At 53.3% G+C, this 26092-nt stretch overlaps 1 protein-coding gene across 1 annotated transcript in view; it reads left to right on the top strand.

The window, feature by feature from the left end:
• The first annotated feature begins 398 nt into the window (after positions 1-398).
• The window catches only part of CORO7 (coronin 7), a 55916-nt gene continuing 30222 nt past the window's right edge, over positions 399-26092 (top strand). Inside the window, exons 1-7 of the mRNA XM_012743748.2 lie at positions 399-565; positions 2814-2910; positions 3752-3826; positions 7773-7843; positions 8361-8541; positions 10713-10789; positions 21489-21539. Of these exons, the coding sequence (XP_012599202.1) occupies positions 506-565; positions 2814-2910; positions 3752-3826; positions 7773-7843; positions 8361-8541; positions 10713-10789; positions 21489-21539 (612 nt within the window). The 5' untranslated portion in view covers positions 399-505. The remainder of the gene's footprint in view (positions 566-2813; positions 2911-3751; positions 3827-7772; positions 7844-8360; positions 8542-10712; positions 10790-21488; positions 21540-26092) is intronic.

Here is a 26092-nt window from a genome sequence, read left to right as displayed (position 1 = left end):
GGGGCCAGCGACTTACACTCTCCTGGAGCTAAGGCTTCCAGTCTCTGAGGTGGAGTTAATTTCTGTCTTCTCTACTTGAGGAGGTACATAGTGCGGGAGGGCGCGCCAGGCACACGGAAAAGCCTCCCGGGGCAAATGCAGCCCTCAAAATCGCGATTGCCCCCACGCGCGCACGGCAGGGGCCGTGGGCGGACAGCTGCGCCGCACGTGACCTCCCACCCGCGCCCGTCCGCCGCTTCGGCACGGGGGCGTGGCCTCGCGGGGCGGCCGAGTCCCGATTGGCCGGGAGGCGGGGCCGACGGCGCGCGCGCGGAAGAAAAGGGCCCGGGGGCGTGGCCAGGCGGGCCGGGGGCGGCTCCGATTGGCCAGGGGGCGTGTCGGGGCGGGGCCGCAGGCGGCAGGCCGCGGGTGGGGCCGCAGGCAGCGGGCGTCGCGGCTACTCGGCGTGCACCTGAGAGCCGACGCCCGGGTCCTCGAAGCTGCGCCCGCCGCCGTCCCCGCCGCCATGAACCGCTTCAAGGTGTCCAAGTTCCGGCACACGGAGGCCCGGCTGCCCCGCCGCGAGGTGAGCCCGGCCTGCAGGCCCCGCGTGCTCGTCCCTGGTCCTGGCCGGCCGCCCCTCCCCCTGCCCGGGCCCCGCACCGGGGACCCCGGGCACCCCTGAGCCCTCCTTCCCCAGGGCGCCCCCTTCAGGTCCCGGCCCTGGTGTGCATGTCGTCCCGTGGCCACCCGGAGGGCAGAGTCCGGCCCTCCTGTGACTTGCTCTGGCCGCCCGGTGATCCCAGCGGTCTGTCCGGCCTGCCCGCCTCGGCCCAGGACCCTCGAAGCGAGGCGGCGCAGCCCTCCGGCCCGGGCCCAGGCCTGAGAGGCCGCCTGCCTTCTTGGCTTCCGGTCGGCCTCGCTGGGGAGCCAGGGCTGGGGCGCTAAACTGGCGCCTGGTTCCTCCTCCCCGCTGCTTCTGATGGCCTCTGTCCCGGGCTGGGGTGTGGGAGAGATGCCCCCCTTCCCCCGGCCTCGGCCTGTCCGAGTGTGTCTGCTGAGGGGGGAGCCTCTCCGCCAGACACGCGCCCCTCCCTTGCGTTTCCGCAGGCGCTTCCTCCTCTAGCTGCTTGGGCAAGCTCTTCCCTCACTCTGGGTGATGCCGCCAGCGTCTGGGTGGGGCCAGGGGGAGCCTGAGCAGGTGGAACCCAGAGGAAGAGATGGGCCAAGTGCTGGGGGCACCTCGGACCCCGGAAGGGCAGCAGGTCTGACGAGGTTTGTGCTTCAGAGATGATGCCAGCCCTTGTCTGCTGCTCTCTGTGTTATTTGTAAGGCATGGGAGTGTCCTCGGATACTTGGGGCTAGAAGCTGATCTCAAGTGACCCTATTGGGGCCAAAGCATGTTAGGGCAGCCTGGAGCAGAGGCTCCATTTCTGTCCTCTGGGCAGTGTTTCTTCTGCACCTACTATGTGCTGTGCTAAGCTGCCGGAGCTACAACAGTGAACTTCACTGCATTTTCCTTCCCCTGTGGCACTCACTGATAGCCTCATGGAGGGACATCTGGCAAACGAGGCATTGCAGGTTTTACTAAGTGCATTGAAGGACACACATGAGGTGTGGAATGCAGAATGGTGAGGTGGGGGGTTCATCTCAATAGGGTGATCAAGGAAGGCTGACTGGAGGAGGTGGCATTCAGCTGAAGCTAGAAGGGTAAGACTTGAGAAAGAGCCTAGTGTAGGAATGGAAAGTGGAGTAATGGCTGTGGATAGAGGGCAGTGACCAGGGAAGCATGGAGACAGATGAGTCCAGAGCCGTCCTTGCGGAGCCCAAGGGCCACAGGGAGAAGTCGAGTTTTATTCTGAGTGCAGGTGGCGAGCCATTCAAAGGTTGTGGGGAGACACTTAGATTTACTTTAGAACAATCTCTCTGAGCACAGTAAGTACTGCTTGGAAGTGTCTGGAGAGTGCTTGAGAGGCCCTGCTTCTTGCTCCTGGGTGGGCCTCAGTCTTGCAAAGTAAACAGACAGGCATGGAATCCTGGCCTACAGGGAGAGCTTAAAACAGTGTATGTTAGGGAGGTGGGAGAACAGGTATCTCTCTGCCTTTGCAAAGATATTTTCTGTCACTGTGGTTATGCAGTAAACATGAATCAGGAGGGAAAAATAATGCAGGGTACTGACCTGTGGCAGGTGAACATTGAAATAGAAACTTCAGGTGGTGGAGATGGTTTCCTGGATGCTGAGGGTGAGTAGACTGGGAAATACAGGTGCCCTTTGATCAGGGCCAGGTAGGAGCACCCAGTGGTGTTTTGACACCAACAGAGAAATTCGTGTACCTTGCTGATCAGTTTCAGAAAAAGTGCTCCTCTGCCTCTGCGTGTGGAAAGGCATGTCCTGATGAGGTCAGGCCCTGATGTCTCCCCTCTCTGTCTGAGCTGGTACTCGGAGGAGGCCTTCAGCAATGCAGTTGAGGAAGTTGAGTCTGTCTTCTTAGGTGCTCACTTCTTCTTTCTCTGGTTTTCTCCCTCCATTTAATAGAAACAACCCTCCCCCCCACGCACACTGCTTAATTAGCCTATTTCCACCTGAGCTTCTTTTTGACAGCCTCCTCCCCTTTATTAGGAAACTGCCTTAGTAAGCAAAATTGCCTCTTTAATGACTGAGGTTACCATTTCAAGAACATTTTGCATCCTCTAAGGGGCAGGGTATGATCCAAAGGAATGCATCTCTAATGCTGTAGGTTTAAGGTGGAGTTCCTGGATTTTGCCGCACCTCCTGTTTTAGGCATGAGCAGAGCCCTGGCCCTCACCACACACTTCTTATTCTTTATTTTCAGGCCTGGATCAATGACATTCGGGCTGGAACTGCCCCCTCGTGTGGGAACCATATCAAATCAAGTTGCAGCTTGATTGCATTCAACTCAGACCGTCCAGGTAGGGAAGTGGCCATCGGTGTGGAGATTCAAACATCCTCACCCTAGATAGTATGGGGATTTGGAATGACTGGGGGTGGGGGCTCAGAGGTGAACATCACTCAGGGCCTTGGGCCCCTACAGACTGGCCAACATGCGATAATCGGATCAACCTTGATTACAGTGTGTGTGTATATAACTATGTTGATTGTGGTCTTCAAGAGTATGGCCAAGAGGGCCAGAAAGTGACTGACACTACTGTTTTTAGCTGTCCCTGTATGCTACCCCTGCCATCATCTGTGTGTGGTCCCAGGGATGTTGGGGTCAGTAGAAAGAAAAGATTTGAAAAACCTGGGTATTAAATGGCACTCTGTTGGTTGCTAGTGATAGCTCAGACCTCAAACTGACCTCAAACTGACTTAAACAAAAAATGGATAACTTTTTGGCTTGTCTAAGAAGTCAAGGACTTCAGGCAGAGCTGTGGCCAAAGGCTCACAGGTGCTGTTGGCCCTGACCTCTCATTTGCTCCCTCAGCTCTGCTGCCCCCGGTGTTGTCTTCTTTCTCAAGTACAGCTGGGGAAAGTGGCCCTGAGCTGACCTCTTATCTGACCCATAATGTGAACAGAGAACTTCTTTCCCCAGCATCTTCCATACATCCGATGCGTGGAGGGTTCTTGCTTGAGGCAGGAGTCTAACCCAGGACAATCACTAGGTCCAGAGGGAAGTGGTCTTGTGATTGGTGGAGGCTCTGGGAGGCCCAAGGGTGAGCTTCTGGGTCGGGTCTCCTCTGGGACCCCTGGGTGGGGAGGTAGATGGTCCCCCCAGCTAGGCTTGATGTCAGAGACCCTGTGTTGGTTTAACAGGCGTGTTGGGCATCGTGCCTCTGGAAGACCAAGGAGAGGACAAGAGACACATGGCTTACCTGGGATGTCATTCAGGTGAGTGGGTGCTTGACCTAGGAAGCCTAGAACTTGTTCCCCACCCCACACACCCTGCCCAGGGCCAGAGATCCATGGCCACTGGTCCCACAGCCCCATGGTTTGCTGGGTCCCTCCTGTCGTCCTTGCTGTGTGTTCTCTGGGAGAGGGTGGGCCTCAGGAGGCTGGTCCTGGTGTAGGAGTCCAGTCTGGGCAGAGGAGTGCAGCTGTGTGCTGCAGGTCGTGGAGCTGGCGGAGGCGGTGTGCAGTTGCTAGCTCCAGGGTGATGCTGGCTCCCTGTCACTGCTGAGCACTCAAACCTGTGTGGTTCTTGGCCTGCATTTTCTCCTGGAGACCAGCAGGACACCCTTCACCACCAGGCATTCTCAGGGCACTCCAAGGAGGTGGCTGTGCTGCTCTGCAGGGCCAGAGATGGGCCCACACAAAGAGAGCTTTTGTCTGCTGCAGCTGCTTCTGGGGGTGCCTGGCAGCCCGCCTGGCAGCCCGCCCGCCTGCAGGGAACAGTTTGCCTGCCCCAGGCTGCGGCAGCCGGCTGGCCTCATCGCTCCCTGTCCAGCTGCAGAGGCTGTGGGCCCAGTCACTCTGGCCTGTGTTCCTGGCCGCCTGTTGGGAGGCCTTGCCGGGAGGGGAAGGGGTGGATGCTTGGTCCTCGGCTGGGCGTGCAGTGCAGTGTAGGGTGTAGGGCTTCTGATGATGATGACGGTGGCTAATAACAATGGTAAAGATTGATGGAGAGTGCTCTCTGCGTTAAGTACATTATCTGTGTTTTCTCATCTAATCTTTTTAAAAAACTTATTTATTTATTTTGGAGATAGTGTCTCACTCCATCACCCTGGCTAGAGTACAGTGGCATCATAGCTCACTGTAACCCACCAAACTGCTGGGCTTAAGCGATCCTCCTGCCTCAGCCTCCCAAGTAGTTAGGGTTAGGGTTGGTTCTACAGGCACACACCACGACACCTGGCTAATTTTTCTATTTTTAGTAGAGATGAGCCTCACGCTTGCTCAGGCTGGTCTAGAACTCCTGAGCTCAAGCAGTCCTTCTGCCTCAGCCTCCCATGGTACTGGGATCACAGGAGTGAGCCACCACACCTGGCCAAAAAAAAAAAAACTTTTTAAAACAACTTTAGCTGGGTGCAGTGGCTAATGCCATGGATGATAGAGTAAGACTCTGTCTCAAGAAAAAAAAGAAAGCAACTTTACAAAAATAACAATTAAAAAACCCAACTTTATTGAGGTATCATTTATATACCATAAACATTACTTGTTTTAAGTGAATCATTTGACGATTTTTATTAAGGTTTATTAAGGTCCTTTTTGAGTTATGCACACCTAGAGTTACGCACACCGCCATCCAGTTTTAGAACAGTTCCATCACCCCCAAAAGATCCCGTGTGCCCCTGTGTGGTTAACCTGTTTCAACCCCGGGTGCCGTAGCCTCAGGCAGCTGTTGATCTGCTCTCTGCCTCTGGGGCAGAGGCAGCTGCCTGTTTTTGTAAATAGATCTAATAGAACACAGCCACACCCGTTCATTGACGGGTGCTTTCTTGCAGCTGTAGAGTTGAGTAGTGACAGAGAACATATGGCCCTAAAATCTTGAAAGATTTACTATCTTACCCTTTATAGGAAACTTTTGCCTCCCTCTGCCCTATTGACTGGCCTTTTCTGGACATTTCATATAAATGGAATCATATAACACCTGCCTTTCATATCTGGCTTCTTTCACTTCTAAGCATAATGTTTTAGAGCTCCATGTATATTGTAGTATGTGTAAGAAGTCTGTTTTCTCATCTAGTCTCAAACCTTTTTGAAGCAGGTTTTAAAATAACCCATTGGGCAGGGCGCTGTGGCTCACGCCTGTAATCCTAGCACTCTGGGAGGCCAAGGCGGGCAGATTGCTCAAGGTCAGGAGTTTGAAACCAGCCTGAGCAAAAGCAAGACCCCACTCTACTAAAAATAGAAAGAAATTAATTGGCCAACTAATACATATAGAAAAAATTAGCCGGGCATGGTGGCGCATGCCTGTAGTCCCAGCTATTTGGGAGGCTGAGGCAGGAGGATCGCTTGAGCCCAGGAGTTTGAGGTTGCTGTGAGCTAGGCTGATGCCATGGCACTCAGGCTAGCCTGGGCAACAAAGCGAGACTCTGTCTCAAAAAAATAAATAAATAAATAAAACCCATTGTTTAGTTAAGAAAACTGAGGCTCAGGAAGGTTAAGAACATACCCATTGTTCACATAGCTGCTGGCAGAGCCAGGATCAGAACTCAGGTCTCTCTGACCCTACTGACCCTATCTATGTATGTTTGCTTTTTTTGGGAGGGTAGAGACAGGGTATTGCTATGTTGCTCAGGCTGGTCTTGAACTCCTGGCCTCAAGTGATCCTCCTGTCTTGGCCTCCCAAAGTGCTGGGATTACAGGCATGAGCCACCACACCCGGTCCTTTTTTATGCAGTTTACCCATGGGGGAGCCAGCCCAAGTCATTTGCAAGGTGGCCAAGCCCCCTGTTACCAGGGCTCGCTCTCCAAACAGGAGCTGGACCAGGCTGCCGTGGGCAGATTGTAGCCTCACTGTGGCTACAACTCTCCCTGCAGAACAGCCCTGCCAGGAAGCTACTCATGGGGCTGAGCTCCAGCTCCCCTGGAACCTGCCCTAGAGATACCAGGTGCCAATCTGCTCTTGTAGGTGCTGATGGTGGGAGAGACTGCCCTGCCTGTCGGGGGCACCTTTGGCCTCTTATCTCTGGATCACAGCTGCCCTGCAGCCTAGCGGCCAGGGCAGTGAACTGATGGGGAATATCTGGAGTGCGTTTCTGGTGTCTGGGTCATGAGGGTGGGGGCTGGGAGCCTGCTCTGCTGGAGAAAGGCAGCGTCAAGTCACAGTGAGAAGTGTGGCTCTGGAACCAGGCTGCCTTGGCCTGACCCTCTGCTTCACCCCTTCTTAGCTATGTGACTCTGGGCAAGTTGCTTACCCTCTCTGAGTTTTGGTGTCCTCATCCCCTCTGGGCATGCTGCTGCAGTACCACCCAGTGGGTCCTTCTGGATATTCGGTGAGGTGCATGCCTGTCAAACAGTCAGCACTGCTGTCACCAGCATGTGCTTAGCACTCAGATCGCTCAATTGTGTTAGCACATCTCATCCCCCAGAGATGCCAGGCTGCCCGTGCTAGTGGCTACACTTGGCCAGAACCTGTCCTGCCCAGCGAGGAGCCCCCAGCCTGAGGGTGGCAGGGGTTCTGTGACTTTAGGCCCAGGACTGTCATCGTCCTGCCAGCCAGGAGTCCAGGCTGGGGCTGTCCCAAGGGTGCCTGTCTTCCCTGCATCATCTCTTCCCTGTCTCCTCCTGCCAGGAGGAAAATAGTCCTCCTCAGCCCTACTGGAGGTGGATAACAGGGTGGTGGCTGTGCTTCTGGCTCTGGTGACGCAGGCCTGTAGCCATGGTCTCACCCTACTGCCCTCCACGCCTTGTCTCTACCCACCAGACGACTGGCCTCCTTTCCCCTGTGGGCTCCTGTCACTCTGGGTCCCCCCCACCCTCCAGAGCTGAGCCGCTCAGGTTCTCCATTGCAAAGAGCTAAAGCCAACTCCAGCTTGCTTAAGCCAAAAAAGGATTTACCAGGTGGCTCCTGGGGACCTTCCACAGCTGAAGGAGCAGCTAGGTGTGTCACCTTAAGAGGGGTCAGGCTGGGAGGCTCTGTTCATGCAGGTGCCTCGTAACCCAAGGAGCTCCTGCCAACCTCCTGATGCCAGGACCCTCAGCCATCCTGGGTCAGCAGGGTTTTTGGGGACATGTGTCAGGTGGGGGCCTGTGGCATGTGCCCCCATGCTGTCCAGAGGTGCCCTGCTTCGGTGTGGGCAGAAGGTATCACCACGGAAGCCCTGGGCTTGGGGAGGGTCATGCTGGGTTGGAAACAGGACATCCGGCCAATTCAGCCATCCCTCTCCCACAGACCTGGTCACCGATTTGGACTTCTCTCCCTTTGATGACTTCCTCCTGGCCACAGGCTCAGCTGACAGGACGGTGAGTGGAGCCGGGTGGAAGAGCTGCTCGATATGCCCCCCAGGCTGGGGTCTTCTGAGCATCCAGTCCAGTTCCTCATCCCCCTCCCCCCTCCAGAGCCTGGGGCCCCTCTGCCTGTGTCCAGGGCTGGGCCAGCCCAGACCTTCTAAGTTTCTGGACTCACACCGGCTCCCAAGGGCTTGGCAGGAGCTGTCGCCATGACCTGCTCTGATGCTGCACGCCTGCCCAAGGGAAGTAGGTTCCGTGGCCAGGGAGGCCTGGGGACACAGCACAGCCCTTGCCACACTCTCGTGTCCTCCCAGCTTCTGACAGTACCTGCAGTCCCTGAGTCAGCTTTCCTTCCCTCCTTGACTTGATGTGGGGCACACAGCTGCCAGCCCAGCAGCAGAGGCAGGCGGGCTGCCTTCGACATGCCAGGCGGAGGGTGTCCTGCTGGGAGCAGCTTCGTTGCAGCACGGGCCTCGCTGGGTCAGGGGTGGTCCCCTGCCCTGGTTCACAGATGTCATCTTTCCTGCAGGTGAAACTCTGGCGACTGCTGGCCCCTGGCCAGGCCCTGCCCTCGGTGCCCGGGGTGGTGCTGGAGGAGGACCTCCCGGTGGCGGTGCTGCAGTTCCACCCCACCACGGACGGTGTTCTGGTGAGCGCAGCGGGCACAGCCGTGAAGGTCTGGGATGCAGCCAAGCAGCAGCCCCTGGCAGGTACGGGCCACCTTGCCCTGCCCTCCCAGGCTGCCCCATCCCGACAGCACGTCATTTCCTTGTTGACATTTTCAGTAACGTAAATGTAACAATACAGATCAGAGTCGTGCACTTATGTAGTGTAAAAAGTCTAAAACGTTGTATGATTCTACAAGGCTTGTGCTAAACACCCCATCCCCTTCCACTCCACGTGGGCATCTGTCTTCATCTCCCTTAGCTATTTTTTTTCCTGTTGTTTTCCTCCATTTTTCTAAATAACTTCTGTACGTTTCTTTCTAGAAATTGCTTTCAGTTTTGAAAACAAACCATTGACTGCTGTTGCTTTCCGGAGCACCCCCCCCCCCATGTGTGCCTCTCCCCCAGCCTCCCGGTGGGTGATCACAGCGCTGGGTTAGATCCCCCACCCAACCCCCCTCCCCCCGGCCGCACCCGGGGCTGAGCAGTCATGATTGCGCACATGTGACTGGCAGCTGAGCCCTGAGGTGTCCTGTGAGACGTCACACAGTTCTCTGCCTAGGGTCCTCCCCGACCTGCCGATCCCTGCTTTAGAGGTGTAGACGCAGACTCAGAGCGTCCCTCCAGGGCTGGGACCCAGAGGTCACGCCTGCCCACTGAGGCTGCGACAGCACTGGTTACTGGGGATTCAGCTGGTGCCCCTTGTGGACGTGTCTTTTGCCGTGGGGGACAGGGCCATGAAACAGGAGGTGCTATCAGGGCTTCATGACTCCTCAACATGTCCATGCTCACCGCAGCCCCGGGGGAGGTGTCGTCATTCCTGTGGTCTGGGTGAGGCTCAGGAGGTTAACTAACTTGGCTGAGGCCACAGTGCAGGTGGGTGGCAGAGCTGGCCAGAGTGAACCTCAATGTTGTAGTTATTTATTGCTTCAGAACAAGTCACCTCAAACGTAGAGCGTTAAAACAACCTGTTAGCGTTTATCTGATAGTTCGTGAGGGGCAGGAATTTGGGAGTGTCTTGGCTGGGTGGTTCCGGCTCAAGGTCTCACGTGAGGTTGCTGTCATCTGAAGGCTCAACTGGGGCTGGAGGCTCTGCTACCACATTGGAGCCCTCGTGGGGAGCCGGCTGTGGGCAGACGCTTCAGTCCTCCTGCGTGGGCCTCCCATGGGCGCTAGAGTTCCCTGCCACATGACAGCCAGTTCCCCCAAAGTGAACAGTCCAGGAGAGGCAGAGAGAGCAAGCAAGGAGGAGGAGGAGGAAGCTGCAGTGGGTTTTGTGACTTAGCTTTGGAAGTCACATGCTATCGCTTCCATCAGATTCTCTGTGTTAGAAGCGAGTCACTATGTCCTGCTCACACTCGAGAGGAAGAGAATTAGGTGCCATGATTTGGATGAAGGCATGTTAGTTTCCTAGGGCTGCTGTAACATAGAGCTGCAACCAGGTGGCTTAGTCCACTGTCTCACCATTCTGGAGGCCAGAAGTCCGAAGTCAAGCTGTCAGCAGGGTTGGTTCCTCCTGAGGCTACAGGGAAGGGTCTGTTTCAGCCTCTCTCCAGCTTCCATAGCCTCGGGTGTTGCTTGGCTTGTCGCTGGCTGTCTTCTTTTGTCTTCACATCATCTTCCCTCTATCCATGTCTCTGTGTTCAAATTTCCGTTTTTCCTAAGATCACCAGTCATATTGGGTTAGGGCCCACTCCACAGACTTCAGCTTAACTGGAGCATCTGCAAAGATTCTGTTGTCAGATAAGGTCACATTCACAGGTACTGGGGGTTAGGACTTCAACATCTTTTTTTTTGGGGGGGGGGCACAATTCAACCCATAACAGGAGTTTCAGAGGACGTATGGATGTATTTTACCACCCCACCCTAGGGGAGGATAGCAGAGATGGCAGGAGCTGCAGGCCAGGGCAAGAGTGACCCTATGGGATGGGAAGATGTTGGAGAGTGACAGAAATGAGCTTGGGAGGGAAGTAGAGTCTGGCCATGGAGCAGGGAGCCTCAGGAGGTTGTTGAGTGGCAGCACAGCCAGGCGAGGGTGGGGTGGAAGGAAGAAGCCCAGGGGTGCAGGTGCAGTGTGGCTAGGAGGAGCTCTCTTCAGCTGAAAGGGCCCCTTCTAGCTGTTGCCCTTACTTGGGAGTTACCTCAAGCCTGGCTCCCGTGCCTGCTTCCCTGGTGCCCTCACTGCGCAGGGCCTGACCTTGGCTGTTTCTCTGCAGAGCTGGCAGCCCACGGGGACCTGGTGCAGAGTGCCGTCTGGAGCCGGGACGGAGCCCTTGTTGGCACAGCGTGCAAGGTGAGCAGGCCGGTGGGAGTGCCTGGGGCTCTGTGCAGGCCCTGGGGGCGGCGCCTCTGCAGCTGTTTGTAGGACAGAGAGCACTGAGGTCAGGGTGGGCATGTGTGAGCCCCCACCCCGGCTGCCCCTGGTGCCTCCGGCTCACATCTGCACCCAGAAGCCCCCACTCTGCCTGAGTCCCTGTCAGATGAGAGTCTCACGCTGCCCCATGCTGGTCCCTGGTTTGTGCCGCTCAGTGTCCATCTCCACCCTCAGCCAGCCTCCCCTAGCCACCTGTCTGGTTCGTCTGAGCTGCCTTCCCTTACATGAGGCTCGTGCTGCAGCATGCTACTGGGTCCAGAGGAGCAGACCTGTGACACGGGCTCTGGGAGAGGGACATGGTGCTTTGGGGTGGTTGGAGAGGCTGGGGAAGCCAGGGGTAGGTCAGACAAGGCCAAGACTGGTGAGTAAGAGTCGTGCTTGTCCCATTGGAGCAGTGGGAAAGGAGAGGTGTGTTAGAGGCCAGAGAGGGGCAGGTGGCACTGAGAGACAAGCAGATTTGTGTTTGGAACCCTGTGGATCAGAGCATGGCAGGGTGGGCCATGTCTACAAGTGGGCGTTGTCTACATTGGATGTTGGGCAGCCATGGGAGGAGAGGGCCATCCCTGACCAGGGGTGGTGGAGCCAGGTGGTGGGTGGGTGTAGGAGCCCTGTGGAAGGAGGGGGTGAACGGTGCTCGAGGTGGGCTGTGAGGCGGGGCGGGTTGCAAGGCTGGCTCCTGGTCGCAGGAGGAGTTGGGTCGCACAGCAGGTGTGGCAGTTGGAGAGGCACCTCATAGGAATTTCCTCAGCAAGGCCACGGGCCACGCTGCTGCTCCGGGGGTGGTTGTAGGTACGTGAGCTGGCGGTACCTGGAGATGTCCTAGGGGAGGTGCCAGTTGAGTCTGGACCCAGAGGCTATGAGCAGACTGCCGGTTGAAAGGGAGAGGTTGGCGTTGGCATTGGAGAGAATAAGAAGTGTGGCTGGGAGGGTCACAGGCCTGCAGGGAGCAGATAGAAAAGGAAAGCCAAGGCAGGGCTGGGGCCGAGACCCCTGGCTGGGGGGCTTCCCCAGGAGGTGGTGTTGAGTCTCTGAAGGCCTGTTGGACTGGAGGATGTGGGCCACCGTCAGGACCTTTGGAGTGGAGCTCAGGGCCAGCAGACACATGTGAGGAGTGGGTGGGGGTGAGGGAGTGGATCGGGAAGGGGAGGGGACCCACTGTGAGCACCCCGTTCCAGTGACCGTGCATACTTGGAGGGACCCTATTTCCAACTTTTTCTTCTTTACCATTTTTGGGGAAGCTGCACTGCCCCATCTTCATCATTTTTCCCATGTTTTTCCTTCAATGGTGGGTTCCGGACACTGGCCTGAGCCCTGGGGGTTGAGATGTCATAAGGCCTGGTTGTCGGCCCCTCAGCAGCCTGCTTGGTGGGGCCTGGTATGCTCACCCCAGCTTAGTCATGCCAGGGATGGCTTCCCAGGACAGCGAGATTGAGGCCGATCCTCGAGGGATGGGCCCTGGTTGAGAAGGAGGGGCCAGGTGTCCTAAGCAGAGGGGACAGCCTGAGCCAAGTGTCAGTAGACTCAGGGGTGGCCGCTTTTGGACCACGACCTCCCCTTTCTTTGAGAGACCCTCTCTGCTGCATCACTGGTGTGTTGGTCCAGCCCCTCCTCTTTGGGCATCTGAGCCCCATTTACCATCAGAGTTGGGCAGGGGAGGACACCAAACAGGGCTGTGGGTCACCAGGAAGCACCCTCTGTGATGGCAGTCATGCAATATCCTGCTGGCAGGGCCACTTCTTGCCTTGCCTGCTCGTGTCTTTCGAGGAAGAGTTGGGAGTGCAGGACTAGGGAAGCTCGGGCTGTTTCCCCCGCTACACCCAGAACTTGAAGTTGCACAGATTTCCCACGTGTGTGGTGGGAGTGATGCTCAGTGGGGCAGCGACTCCTCCTTCCCTAAGTCTGGTTTCCAGACCTAGGTTTATACCTGTTGAGGATGTGGTGTCACCTCCAGGCTGCACCTGTCAGCACATGCTGGGACCAGTGGTACCTCAGCCCTGCGACCACAGCTGCCTGCCTTTGCTGGAGAGGGGGCGCCTAGGGGTCCCGGGTGTGTTCATCACACAGGAAGCCCATGCAGCGTGGGGCCTCCCTGTGACCGAGGGCCAGGCGGAGACGCCCCTGGGTGTGCAAAGGGTGAGGGCTTGTCCTGAGCAGCGGAGGGAGCTGGTGGATGGGCCACTGCGCAGCAGGGAGCCTGACCCCTCTCTACCGGTGATCGCCAGCCTGGCTCTGGGTTTGCAGCAGCGGAATGTGGGGGCCACTCTGCTTCCCGGCAGAGCGTGGCGGTGGCGGGGAGCGTCCCCCGCCCTGGCGCTGCTCTTGTCCTGGCTTCGCCTCCCAGGACCCAGGCCAGGGCTCAGCCGCGAGGGGGCGCGCGGGATTTGCGGAGGCGGCTCAGGGCTGCGCTGCGCTCTGCAGCCCGCGCTCCAAATCCTGCTGTGACCTCAGGGGAAGGGGTGCAGGAAGGACGTGTATCCCGTGGCCAGGACGGAGCCCAGCCCCCAGCCACCCCAGAGTCTGCTGCGGGGCCCAAGCCCTGGCTCAGGTCAGAGCCGTCAGCGTGCAGCTGGCGCTGGAACCCAGGCCGTGTCTCCCCAGCTCCACGGGGCACTTGCTGCCACGAAGTGTTTTATCTCCATCTCTCCAGATCCCCCACATCCTGTCCCTCTCTTGCTGCCCTGTCTCTGTCCTTGGACTCTAGTTCTCTGTCCCTTGCGGTCACTGTCCCCTGTCTCTGTCCCGCACCCTCCTTGCCCTCTTTCTCTCACTGCCCTCACTTGCCTGAGCTCCGTCTCTGCCCCCTGAACCTGAGGCTGTGGCATGGGGCAGTGTTTACATGCTCATTCCTGGACTCTGCCTGGTGCTCACCTGGCACAGAGCAGGTGCTCAGTAAACTGCCACTGGGACGCTTTGCCAGGAGCAGCACAGAGCCCTGGGCCCAGCCGAGGTATGCCAGGGAGGCCTGGCTTTTGGGGCCCTCTCCAAGTGAACCTCCCGTCTTGTCCACCTGTACAGCTACACACGTCCCCATCTGTTCCTGCCACCTGCCTCACATTGGCCTTCTCCCCCTGACGTCACGCACTAGCAAGCTCCTGTCTCCACACCTTTGCTCATGCTATTCCACCTTCCTTGAATGCCTTTCCCTTCCCAGTGTAAGCTCTGCTTGGCCTTTGAGGTTCAACTCCAATCTGAGTTCCTCCCCAGCATTTCCTGTGACCAGCCCTGGGCTGCAGGGTCCAACACCTAGCCACGAGCTCAGTGTAGCAGGGACTGGTCCTTCATCCCGGGAGGTAGGGGCTGTGCACAGAGCAGGAAGTCCCGTGGTTTTCGCCTTCATTTTGTTTTAACAAGTAATTAATAGACTTTATTTTGTAGAAGAGTTTTAGGTTTACAGAAAAACTTGAACATGGCCGGGCATGGTGCTCACACCTGTAATCCTAGCACTCTGGGAGGCCGAGGCAGGAGGATTACTCAAGGTCAGGAGTTAGAAGCTAGCCTGAGCAAGAGCGAGACCCCGTCTCTACTAAAAATAGAAAGAAATTAATTGGACAACTAAAAATATATAGAAAAAATTAGCCGAGCATGGTGGCTCATGCCTATAGTCCCAGCTACTCGGGAGGCTGAGACAGTAGGATCGCTCGAGCCCAGGAGTTTGAGGTTGCTGTGAGCTAGGCTGATGCCATGGCACTCACTCTAGCCTGGGCAACAGAGTGAGATTCTGTCTCAGAAAAATAAAGAAAAAAGAAAAACTTGAACAAGTGGTACAGAGATTTTCCATATTCCTCTGTCCATCCTTCCTCCCTCGCTCTGTCCTTCATAGTTCCCTGTCAGTGGGGTACGGTTGTTACAATTGATGAGCCAGCATTGCTACATCAGTATTAACTAAGGCCCATGATTTACTTGAGGGTTCCCTCTGTGTTGTACATTCTGTGGGTTTTGACGAATGCACAATGTCACATGTCTGCCACTGTAGTATCACACAGAAGCACTTCAACTGCCCCAAAGTCCTCTGTGTTCCAGCTCCCTTCCTCCCCTCCCCTCCCCGATGGCAAGCCTGGTCTTCTTGCTGTCTATGGATTTGCCTTTTCCAGAATGTCATATAGTTGGAATCAGATAGTATGTAGCCTTTCCACACTGACTTCTTTCACTTCGCGGTATACATTCAAGGTTCCTCCATGTTTTTTTGTGGAATGATAGCTATGTTTTTTTAAATTGTGGTTAAAAAAACATATATAAAATTTCCCATCTTAACCATTTTTAAGTGTGCAGTTCAGTAGTGTTACGTATATTTACATTGTTGTGAAACAGATCTCAAAAGTTTTTTTCTTCTTGCAGAACTGAAACTCTATACTCATTAAACAACAGTTTCCCTTCATCCCACCCCCAGGCCCTAGTAACAACCATTCTGCTTTCTGTATCTATGATTTGACAACTTTAGATGCCTCATATAAGTGAATCATATAGTTTGTCCTTTTGTGACTGAGTTAACTTCACTTAGCATAATGGGATGCCAACTCCTCAAGGTTTATTCACGTTGTGTGTCGCATATGATAGGATTTCCTTCCCTTTTAAGGCTGCGTAGTCTTCCATTGTACATATATATACACCATGCTTTGTTTATTCATTTGTCTGTCAGTAGACTCTTGGGCTGTTTCTACCTCTTGGCTATTGTGAACAGTGCTGCCATGAATGTGGGTGTGCAGATGTCTCTTCGTAACCCTGCTTTTAATTCTTTTGGATATATACCCAGCGGTGGGATTGCTGAATCATATGATAGTTCTATTTTTAATTTTGGGAGGAATTGCCAACATGTTTTTTATAGTGGTTGTACCATTTTATAATCCCACCAATGGTGTGCAAGGGTTCTAAATTGTTTACAGCCCCACCAGCACTTGTTTTTGTTTGTTTGTTTTTGATAGTAACCATCCTAATGGGTATAACTCATTGTGGTTTCCATTAGCAATTCTCTGATTAATAGTGATGTTGAACATCTTTTCATATACTTACTGGCCATTTGCATATTTTGTTTGAACAAATGTCTATGCAAGTCCTTTGCTCATTTTTTTTTTTTTTTTTTTTTTGAGACAGAGTCTCGCTTTGTTGCCCAGGCTAGAGTGAGTGCCGTGGCGTCAGCCTAGCTCACAGCAACCTCAAACTCCTGGGCTCGAGTGATCCTTCTGCCTCAGCCTCCCGAGTAGCTGGGACTACAGGCATGCGCCACCATGCCCGGCTAATTTTTTTATATATATATCAGTTGGCCAATTAATTTCTTTCTATTTATAGTAGAGACGGGGTCTCGCTCTTGCTCAGGCTGGTTTTGAACTCCTGACCTTGAGCAATCCGCCCGCCTCGGCCTCCCAAGAGCTAGGATTACAGGCGTGAGCCACAGCGCCCGGCCTCTTTGCTCATTTTTTTAAGCAAGTTATTTTATTTTTCTGTTGTTGAGTTGTAGGAGTTCTGTAAATACTCTGAATATTAACCCCCTGTCAGCTACATGATTTGCAAATATGTTCTCCCATTTCATATGTTGCCTTTTCACTTTGTTGACTGTGTCCTTTTTTATTTTTTATTTTTTGGAGACGGGGTCTCACTCTGTCACCTGGTTAGAGTGCAGTGGCGTCGTCATATCTCACTACAACCTCAAACTCCTGGGCTCAAGCAATCCTCCTGCCTCAGCCTCCCAAGTAGCTGGGACTATAGGTGTGCACCACCATGCCTGGATAATTTTTCTACTTTTTATAGAGACAGGGTCTCACTCTTACTCTGGCTGGTCTCAAACCCCTGCCCTCAAGCAGTCCTCCCGCCTTGGCCTCCCAAAGTTCTGATATTACAGGTGTGAGCTACTGTGCCTGGCCAAACTTCTGATGAACAAAAGTTTTTAAGTTGGATGTAGTTCCATTTGTCTATTTTTGCTTTTGTTGCCTGTACCACTAGTGTCATATCCAAGAAATTATTGCCAAATCAAATGTTATGACGTTTTCCCATATGTTTTCTTATAGGAGTTTTAGGATTTGGGGTCTAAACTATTTCTTTTTATCCTAAATGATATGCCATTGTATGAATGTTCTGCAGTTTATTTATCCATTTACCTATTGAGGGACATTTTGGTTCTTCCAGTTTTGTAATTATGGGATAAAACTGCTATAAACATTTATGTGGATGTAGTTTTTAACTCATTTAGGTAAATACACTTAAGCAGCACAATTGCTCTATCATATGATTGTCTATTTAGCTGTGTAAGAAAGTGTCATCTTGGCCAGGTACGATGGCTCACACCTGTAATCCCAGTACTTTGGGAGGCTGGGAGGATTGCTTGAGGCTGGGAATTTGAGACCAACCTGGGCAACATAGTGAGATGCCATCTCTACAAAAAATTTTAAAAATTAGCCAGGTGTGGTGGTACTCAGAAGACTGAGGGAGGAGGATCCCTTGAGCCCAGGAGTTCCACCACTGTACTCCAGCCTAGGTGACAGAGTGAGACTCTGTCTCTTAAAAGAAAGAAAAGGAGAGAGATAGAGGGAGGGAGGGAGGAAAAGGGGGGAGAGAGAGAGAGAGACGAAAGGAAAAAAAGAAAGAACCAGCCAACTATCTTCCAAAGTGGCTATACTATTTTGCATTCCCATCAGCCATGAGTAAGAGTTCTTGCTGTTACACATCCTTGTCAGCATTTGATATTGTCAGTTTTTTTGATGTTAGTCATTCTAATAGGTGGGCGGTAAAATCTCATTGTTTTAATTTATAGTTCCCTAATGACATATGATGTTGAGCGTCCTTTTATATGTTCATTTTTCATCTGCATATCTTTCTCTTTTTTTTTAGGATATAGTCTTATTTATTATTTAACTCAAAAAATCTTATTTTTGGCTCGACTCAGACTTAGAAGTAGATGCTCTCAGAGAGGACAGCCTACGTACGTCTCTTGGCAATCTGTTCCTGGCCCTTTTCTTTGGCCTCCTTCATTCTCTTGGCCAAAAGTTTAGCATATTCTGCAGCCTCTTCCTTATTTTTCGAAGTACGCTGCTTCTTCAGAGCAATACGCCGGTGTTTATGTTGCAGGACATGTGGAGTAACAAGTCGCTGAATCTTGGGTGCTTTGGTCCTAGGTTTCTTACCTTCTTTGTTTAAGAGCTTTCTCACAACATATTGGCGAACATCATCTTCTTTAGACAGATTGAAGAGTTTGCGGATTCTGCTAGCTCTTTTGGGCCCCAGATGACGAGGTACTGTAGTATCAGTCAGTCCAGGGATATCCTTCTCTCCTTTTTTTTACGATAACCAAGTCGAGAATGCTCAGGTTGGCATCCACAATACAATCATGAACAGATTTGCGCTTTCTTTCTCCAGTTCTCCTTGGTCTGTAACAGGAATGCCCCTTACTCAGTAGCAGGCGAACACGGCCATGGGTCAAGACACCCTGCTTCATGGGGAAACCTTGCTTGTTGTTCCCACCACTGATTCAGACCATGTAACCCTTCCATTCTTCACACAGAGCGTTGATAGCAACTTCCGTGGCCATACGCTTCTCATAGGAAGTATGAAGTTTGCGTTCATTGTCCACTTCAATGAGTTTCTGGCAGCCAGTGGCTGGGAAGGAGATATTCAGCTTCATCGTGAAGCAGCTGATTGCCTACGAGGCGCCACGAAAAAGAGCTGCATATCTTTTTTGCAGTAGTGTCTTTTCAGGTCTTTTGCCCATTACTAAATTTGGTTATTTGTTTTATTGTTGTTGAGTGTTCTTTGTGTATTTTGGATATAAATCCTTTATCCAGATACATGTTCTAGAAATTTTTTTCTCCTAGTCTGTGGCTTGTCTTTTTATTCTCTTGATGGTGTCTTTTGCAGAATAGAAGTTTGTAATTTTAGTGAAGTCTACTTGATCAGGTTTTTCTTTAATGAATTATGCTTTTGGTGTTGTGTCTAAAACGTCATTGCCAAACCCAAGGCCACCTAGATTTTCTCCTGTTATTTTTTGGGAGTTTTATAGTTTTGTTTTTTTATGTTTCTACCTATGATCTATTTTGAGTTAATTTTTATTAAAGGGGTAAGTTCTGTATATAGGTTCTTTTTTATTTCCATGTGTATATCCAATTGCTACAGCACCCTTTGTTGAAAAGACTGCCTTTTCTCCATTGTATTGCCTTTGTTCAACTTGGTCAGAGATCAGTTGACTGTATTTGCGTGGATCTTTCTTGGGGTCCCTGTTCTGTTTCACTGATCTGTTTGTGTAGTCTTTTGCCAGTGTCACAGTTCTAGGTTACTGTAGCTTTATAGTAAAGTTGAGTAGTATCAGTCTTCCAATTTTCTTATTTTTATTTTTTTTTTGAGACAAAGTCTCACTCTGTTGCCTAGGCTAGAGTAAGGTGCTGTGGCGTTAGCCTAGCTCACAGCAACCTCAAACTCCTGGGCTCAAGCAATCCTGTTGCCTCAGCCTCCTGAGTAGCTGGGACTACAGGCAATGCACCACCATGCCCGACTAATTTTTTCTGTATATATTAGTTGGCCAATTAATTTCTTTCTGTTTATAGTAGAGACGAGGTCTTGCTCTTCTCAGGCTGGTTTCCAACTCCTGACCTTGAGCAGTCTGCCCACCTTGGCCTCCCGGAGTGCTAGGATTACAGGTGTGAGCCACCATGCCCGGCCTCAATTTTCTTCTTTTTCTTCAATGTTGTGTTGACTATTGTGGGTATTTTGCTTCTTCATATAAATCTTAAAATGAGTTTGTCAATATTCACAAAATAACTTGCTGGAATTTTGGATGGGATTGTGTCCAATCTATAATGTTGGGAGGAACTGATTTCTTGACAATATTGAGATCCTATATCCATGAACATGGAAACTCTGTTCATTTAATTAGGTCTTTGATTGTTTTCATCAGGGTTTTGTGGTTTTCCTCATATAAATCTTGTACATATTTTATTAGATTTATAATTAAGTACAAAGAGTCCCTGACTTAAGATTTTTTGATTTTACGATGGAGTGAAAGTGATACACAATCATAAGTTTTCAGACTTTAAGCACCGGTGATTCTTTGAACAATGGTTTCCTGGGCTGCGCTTTTGACTTGATATATTTTCAACTTATGATAGGTTTATTGGGATAAAACCCCATCCTAAGTCGAGGAACTTCTGTATTTCAGCTTTTTGGTTCTGATGCAAATAATGTTTTTTTTTTTTTTTTTGAGACAGAGTCTCGCTTTGTTGCCCAGGCTAGAGTGAGTGCCATGGCGTCAGCCTAGCTCACAGCAACCTCAAACTCCTGGGCTCAAGCGATCCTCCTGCCTTAGCCTCCCCAAGTAGCTGGGACTACAGGCATGCGCCACCATGCCCGGCTAATTTTTTCTATATATATTAGTTGGCCAATTAATTTATTTGTATTTATAATAGAGACGGGGTCTCGCTCTTGCTCAGGCTGGTTTCGAACTCCTGACCTCGAGCAATCCGCCCGCCTCAGCCTCCCAGAGAGCTAGGATTACAGGCGTGAGCCACCGCGCCCGGCTAAATAATGTTGTTTTTAATTTCAAATTCCAATTATTCGTTTTTTTTTCAAAATACGAAAATAAGAATCTGTGCTGATCGAAATAAAGTGGATCCTTTATCCAATTGGGGTATGTGAAAAAAATAAAAAAACAGAGCAAAATGGAGTTGTGCTAAGATGTAAAAGGGGAAAGCTAATCAGCTCCCACCTTCCCCACCTTTGGTTCCCGGAATTAACACACTGGCTTGTGCTGCTTAGCAAACTTGCTCAATGTACAGGATGTACAATTTTTGCCTATCAATAAAAACAAACAAAAGATACAGGATCATGGTCACACAAATAGAGAATGTTATTTATTTTGACCATACTAGAATTTCACCATGCCATGTTATTCTTTTTTTTTTTTTTTTTTTTTCTCGATCTATAGATGAGCATATGCCATGTTATTCTGCAACTTCCTTTTTACACTGAACCATTTATTGTGGCCAAGTCCGTAAATAGTCAGTGGACACAGATTCTGCCCGTTCTTTATGCATGTTCATCTGTGTGCAAACACACGTGTGCACGTGTGGACACAGATTATTCCACAGAAATAAGGCCCTATACAAGGTGTGGACATTTTACTTCAGTGCATTTTTTTTCTCTTTCTTGTCTGTTTCCATCCTTACTTGGAGTAATTGAATCAGTCACTGCACTGAGTGGACGGTTGTGATGTGTGAGCCCATCTTCCTGGTTAGATGCTAAATTCTTTAAGTGCAGAAATGATGTGGTCACATGAGCCCCTCTGGGCTGGGCGTAGCCTAGGCTTTGGCTCTTGGCCTCTGTTTCTTCTTCTGTGAAGGGGTCATGGTGGTAGCACTGCATCATAAGGTAGTTGGAGAGATGAGAAGGGATTGTGTGTCTGGCATGCAGTAGGTGCTCAGGAAGGTGAATTCTTGTCACTGAGTTTACTTTTCTGGGTGGCTGGGCAGGTAGGAGCTTGTCCCCCTTTGGCAAGGAGATAGAACCAGGCTGGGGAAGAATCCTTTGCCCAGAAAGCAGGTGTGTAATGCCAGCCCTGTTACTGGGGCCATGCTCATCGGAGCCTGGAATAGGGAGACAGGACCCCCTTCCCTAATCTGTTTCCTGCTCTCTGCTTTTCCAGGATAAGCAGCTGCGGATCTTTGACCCCAGAGCAAAGCCACAGGCCTCTCAGGTGAGTTTCCTGGGCAGCAGGCCTGTGTTGAAACCTCCGCTTAGGCTACAGGCCCAGCAGGTGCAGGTGGGGGCAGGCTCAGGCTGTCTACACTAGGGGTCCCGGTGGAAGTGGGCTGTTGCTGTTCTAAGCTCCTTCTGGGAACCCTGTCTAGGCTCTGGGGGGACTTGGCTTTGATCACGAGGTGGGGCATAGCCAGACTGCCCACAGGCCTTCTCAAAGGTATCCTGTGGCTTTGGGCAGGTAATTTGAGATTCTGACTTCCTCTCTTCCTTTGAGACCCTCAACCCTCCCCTTGGCTGCAAGGTCAATGGACCAAAAAGAAACAGCCCCACCCCCTGTGCCCCTGTGGTCTGACAGTGCAGCGGGCCCTGGGTGGGGCCTGCTAGACCCGTAGGACCCAGGACCTGAGTGTGTGTCTGTATGTGGGATGCACTGGGCCCAAGTCCCTGCACGGAAGCTGGAGTCTGTGTTCACGTCTCAGTCCTGGAGCCGCTGGGGAGTCATTGCTCCGCAGAAACCTCTAGGCAGGAGCTCGGTGCCCGGTAGGGAACACTGAAGAGCTGGACACAGGGCCAACCCTGGCATAATTGCTGGGATGGTCGGTGCTTCCCTGAGCGACTGGCCGTGGAGCTGGGATTGCGGATAAGGTCAAGGGACACATATAGGCGGCCTGGGGCGGGTGAAGGGCCTGTCACTAGGGCTGTGGGAAACCACCAGAGTTTCAAGCAGGAAGTGAGATGAGTGGATTTACATTTCTAAAAAGAGCTTTCTGGAAGCTGAGGAGGCTTTTTCCCTGAGGAAGGTGAAGCCCAAAGTCTTGCTGCCTGCCCTGGGGAAGAGCTGCCCAGCAGAGCCCCCGGTCCCTCACAGATAACCTGCTCCATGTTTCTAGGACTTCTTTCCCACTCGGGGTCAATGACAAACCACCAGCCTAAACCTAACTAGTCTAGGGGCCCTTGAACCCCTCAACTCTCTCTCACATATTCAGTAACCCAGTCACGTGGCAAATTGCCACATTTTGGCCCAGATAGTAAAATCAGTTCTACTTCTGTCCAGTGGGAAACCGAAAGGAGGCCCTCTGACAGGTGTAGGAGCTCAGCAGAGGGTTGTGGCCATACCCCAGCCTGCTTCCTGGGGAGGCTGGCTGACCTCTTGGCCCCAGGGGACCTGGGGCTGGTGCCTGGAGGCTGTTCAAGTCTCAGGCTGGGGGGGGGGTTGTGACAGCCCCCCTGTAGCTTTCTTTGGCCTCCAGGCCTTTGCCCAGGCTCAGCGTGGAGGGGCAGCTGAGGCCCGCCCTCCCCTTTCCCAGGCTGCCCTCCCTCCCGGAGGGCACCCCTGTCCCTGCCCTTGACTGGGCATCACTTGGCCACCTCCCCTACCCCATTTCCTTCTTCTTCTCCCCTCCTCTGCTGCCTCATTCCAGCCTTCCTCCTCCTCCTCCTCTTCCTCCTCCAGAGCAGGGCTGGGGGCGGCGATTGATGCTAAGGTGGGGATGGAGTGGCTGCCGGCCAAGGGGCTCCCAGTGCCTCAGAGAGAGAGAAGATTGGTTCTGGAGGGAGCCCCCGTGGGCTCAGGGACAAGGAGACCTGGGAAGGGCGTGGGCGGCTCGCACCCCCTCTCCCAGCTGCTGGGGTGGCGCCGGGCTTGGCGTGCATGCGGTGCAGGGCTGGGATGCCGCCCTCCGCGCTGCCCTGCCCCCACTTCCGCCCAGGGCATCTGGCCCACACCTGGCTTCTATTAGGAAAACCGCTGCTGGCGAGGGGCCAGGTCTGGGGAGAGGCCTTCTGGGGGCGCCTTTTCAGGAGGCTGGGGGGTTGTGACTGAGGGCCAGGGAGGGTGCGCTGTCTTCCTCCCCAACCTCTGTGTACTTGGTTCTCACCTCACTTGGGCCTTGTGCTGTCCCCAGGGCCCCAAGGCTAGCCATGAGGGCCAGTCCCCCTCTGCTGCCTTCTTGGGGCCCTGCCTTGGGGCCTGAGCTTGGAGCAGGGCGTCCCTGGGTGGTTTCTTCCATTCACACCCCTACTTTGTTTTTAGATTGCAAGTGTGAGCATTTATTATGTCTAAGGCACTTGGCATGTTCGACTTTCTTCTAGGTGAGGACACCGAGGATTAGGATGGTGGTTCTATAGCTGCTCCAGGGTCCTACTACAGCGTGGCAGTGTCGGGCTCATCTGTCTGACCCAGGGCCCCTGCTGCTGCCCCTTCCCTGTACCTGGGCCACTGGGGAGAAGGGGTGGGGGAGGCCCTGGAGCTGTGGGTGCTCCAGGGAAGTAGCAGCACTAAAGCTGGGGGTTGCTCTGCGAGTGGCACCCTCTGGTGTGGCAGGCAAGCCTGTGCCCTGAGCCCGTGCATCAAGCTGGCCTGGGGGAGCCTCTCATCTAGCACTGAGCCCCCAGGAGGGGAGTGGGTGGGTGGTGGGGTCTTACCCCTGGAGCAGGTCCTCGCCCCAGGAAGGTGCCCAGGGCTGCTCCCAGCCGCCCTGCCCCACATAGGAAGTGTTGCCATGGCAACGGAGGGGGACTTGGCTGCCCCAGCTGGAATGCTGGGTATGCGCCTCCCCTCCTGCGCCCCTGTGGTCGGGCTGGCCCTGCCTGGCCACAGCCCTTCCCCTTCTCTTCTCAGGGCCAAGGTGTGGGAGGACTGGGGGACGGTGAAGCCCTGTTGGGGCTTCTCCATGAGCAGGATGCCCTGCTGCCTGCAGGGCCAGCGGGACCTGCCTGGCCATGTTGCCTCAAGGAGGGAAACCCGCAGTCCGGCCTCTGGTGCCTTCCCGCAGGGCCTCCTGTGCCAGGGGTGGGCTTCAGGGCAGCACTGTGTCGCCCCCTGCCAGCCCAGGGGAATGTGAATCTGAGGTCAGCAAAGAAGAACTTTTCATTTTTGATACTGAAAATCATTCTAGTGATGAAAGGGGTTGGGGGGCGTGGCCACTGACTCTCCTCCCCCACCTGGGCAACTTCCCGCCCCAATGCCCCTATCCCAGCTGGGCTGACCGCTTGGGAGCGCAGGACTCACAGCGCATGCTGCCATGCCTAGAGGCCTGGCTCTTCCGGCAGTGTGAGCTCCCTGCAGTGCTTGCTGGAAACCAGAGGGTGTCTGGAGGGCAGCTGTTGTCCTGGGCTTCTCCCTGTCCTGTCTCTGCTGCCTTCTAGCTGTGACTTTGTACAAGTCTATCAACTGCTGTCTTCTAGCTGTGACTTTGTACAAGTCTGTCAACTGCTCTGAGCCTCAGGTCCACTTGTGCAGATTGAGGAAGCAGTGATGGCCCGGCTAACAGGAGGTGGCCCACAGCTGTGTTGCTGGGCCACTTTGGGCCAGTGGCCTCTTCTCTCTGGGCCTCGGGTCTCCATGTGTGAAACAAGAAGGTGGGAGACATGGGCCATGGATGTTCCTTACTCAGTGGCATTCCGGGGCCTGCAGGCCTCCCTTACCCTGCCGGCTGCACCTGCCTTTCTGCTGCCAGTTCCTGCCTCTTCGCAGATGCTGGTCCCCTGCCTGGCTCACACCTGCCCACTCTCATGGCTTAGCTCGAATGTCGCCTGAGGTTGACTTCTCTCAATTGTACACTTAGTGTACCATTGTCATCCTATAAAAATGCACATTGGACATGTGCCAGACATAGTCCTGAGCGCTTTGCAGGTGTTCACACTCCTGCAGCGGTCCTCAAAAGTAGGTCCTGTTGTGGTGCTTTTCACAGACAGGGTAGCTGAGGCACAGAGGTGTTGAGGGCTCATCCTGGGGTGGGGCCAGGGACAGCGGGGCTGGGTTTTCGCTCAGGCAGCCCAGCCCAACGCCAAAGCCTGCTCCCGTGACCTCCGCACTGCTCCTTCATGGCACTTACGATAATGCTCCATGACACAGTGTTCCTATTTGGCCCATATGCGCCTCCTCAACGTGCATATTCCACGGGCTTGGGGACATTTTATGTTTTGTTCCTGTGTCTCCAGTGCCTAGCGCAGTGTGTGGCTTGAATATCTGTATTCTGAGAGAACAAATGAAGGAGCAGCACTGCTTCCCCCAGTACCCAACCCTTCATCTGAGAACTGTCTGGCCCACTGCCAGCTCCTAGCCCGGCTCCTGGCTTGTGAGGGCGGGGGCCCTGGCATGTTTGTTGAATGAATGAACGATGTGTGGACACGTTGGGAACCATCTGGTTTGCTGCTCACACCAGTAATATTTGCACACCAGTGAGAGGGCGAGAGCCGAATGACACTTCTGACCCACTCTGGGGTGTTGGGGGCAGGTCTGGCCAGCGGCCTCTTGCTGTGACCCTGCAGCCCCTCTTACGTGGAGAGAAGGGTGTGGGGCCCTGGTTCTCAGGCTCCAACCCTGACTTCCTGTGCCGGCTGCTGCCTGGTGGGAAGGAAGAAAAGCCCTTGAAGGACACAACGCGGAGCTGTTTCCGATGGTCTCCCACGCTGGGGTCGGCCTGTGCGGGCTGGGGAGGGGGCGCCGGGCCAGCTCCTCGCGGCTGCTTCCCTCCCTCATTCATTCCCAAGGAGATCGTGGGAAGCTTGGAGGAAGCTGGCCACGGTTTGGGGTGAGCTATTTTT

Source organism: Microcebus murinus, chromosome 19 (genome assembly GCF_040939455.1).
Source record: "Microcebus murinus isolate Inina chromosome 19, M.murinus_Inina_mat1.0, whole genome shotgun sequence".
Taxonomy (NCBI): domain Eukaryota; kingdom Metazoa; phylum Chordata; class Mammalia; order Primates; family Cheirogaleidae; genus Microcebus; species Microcebus murinus.
Note: the sequence above shows the minus strand (reverse complement) of the source record. Positions and strands in the feature narration are given on the sequence as shown.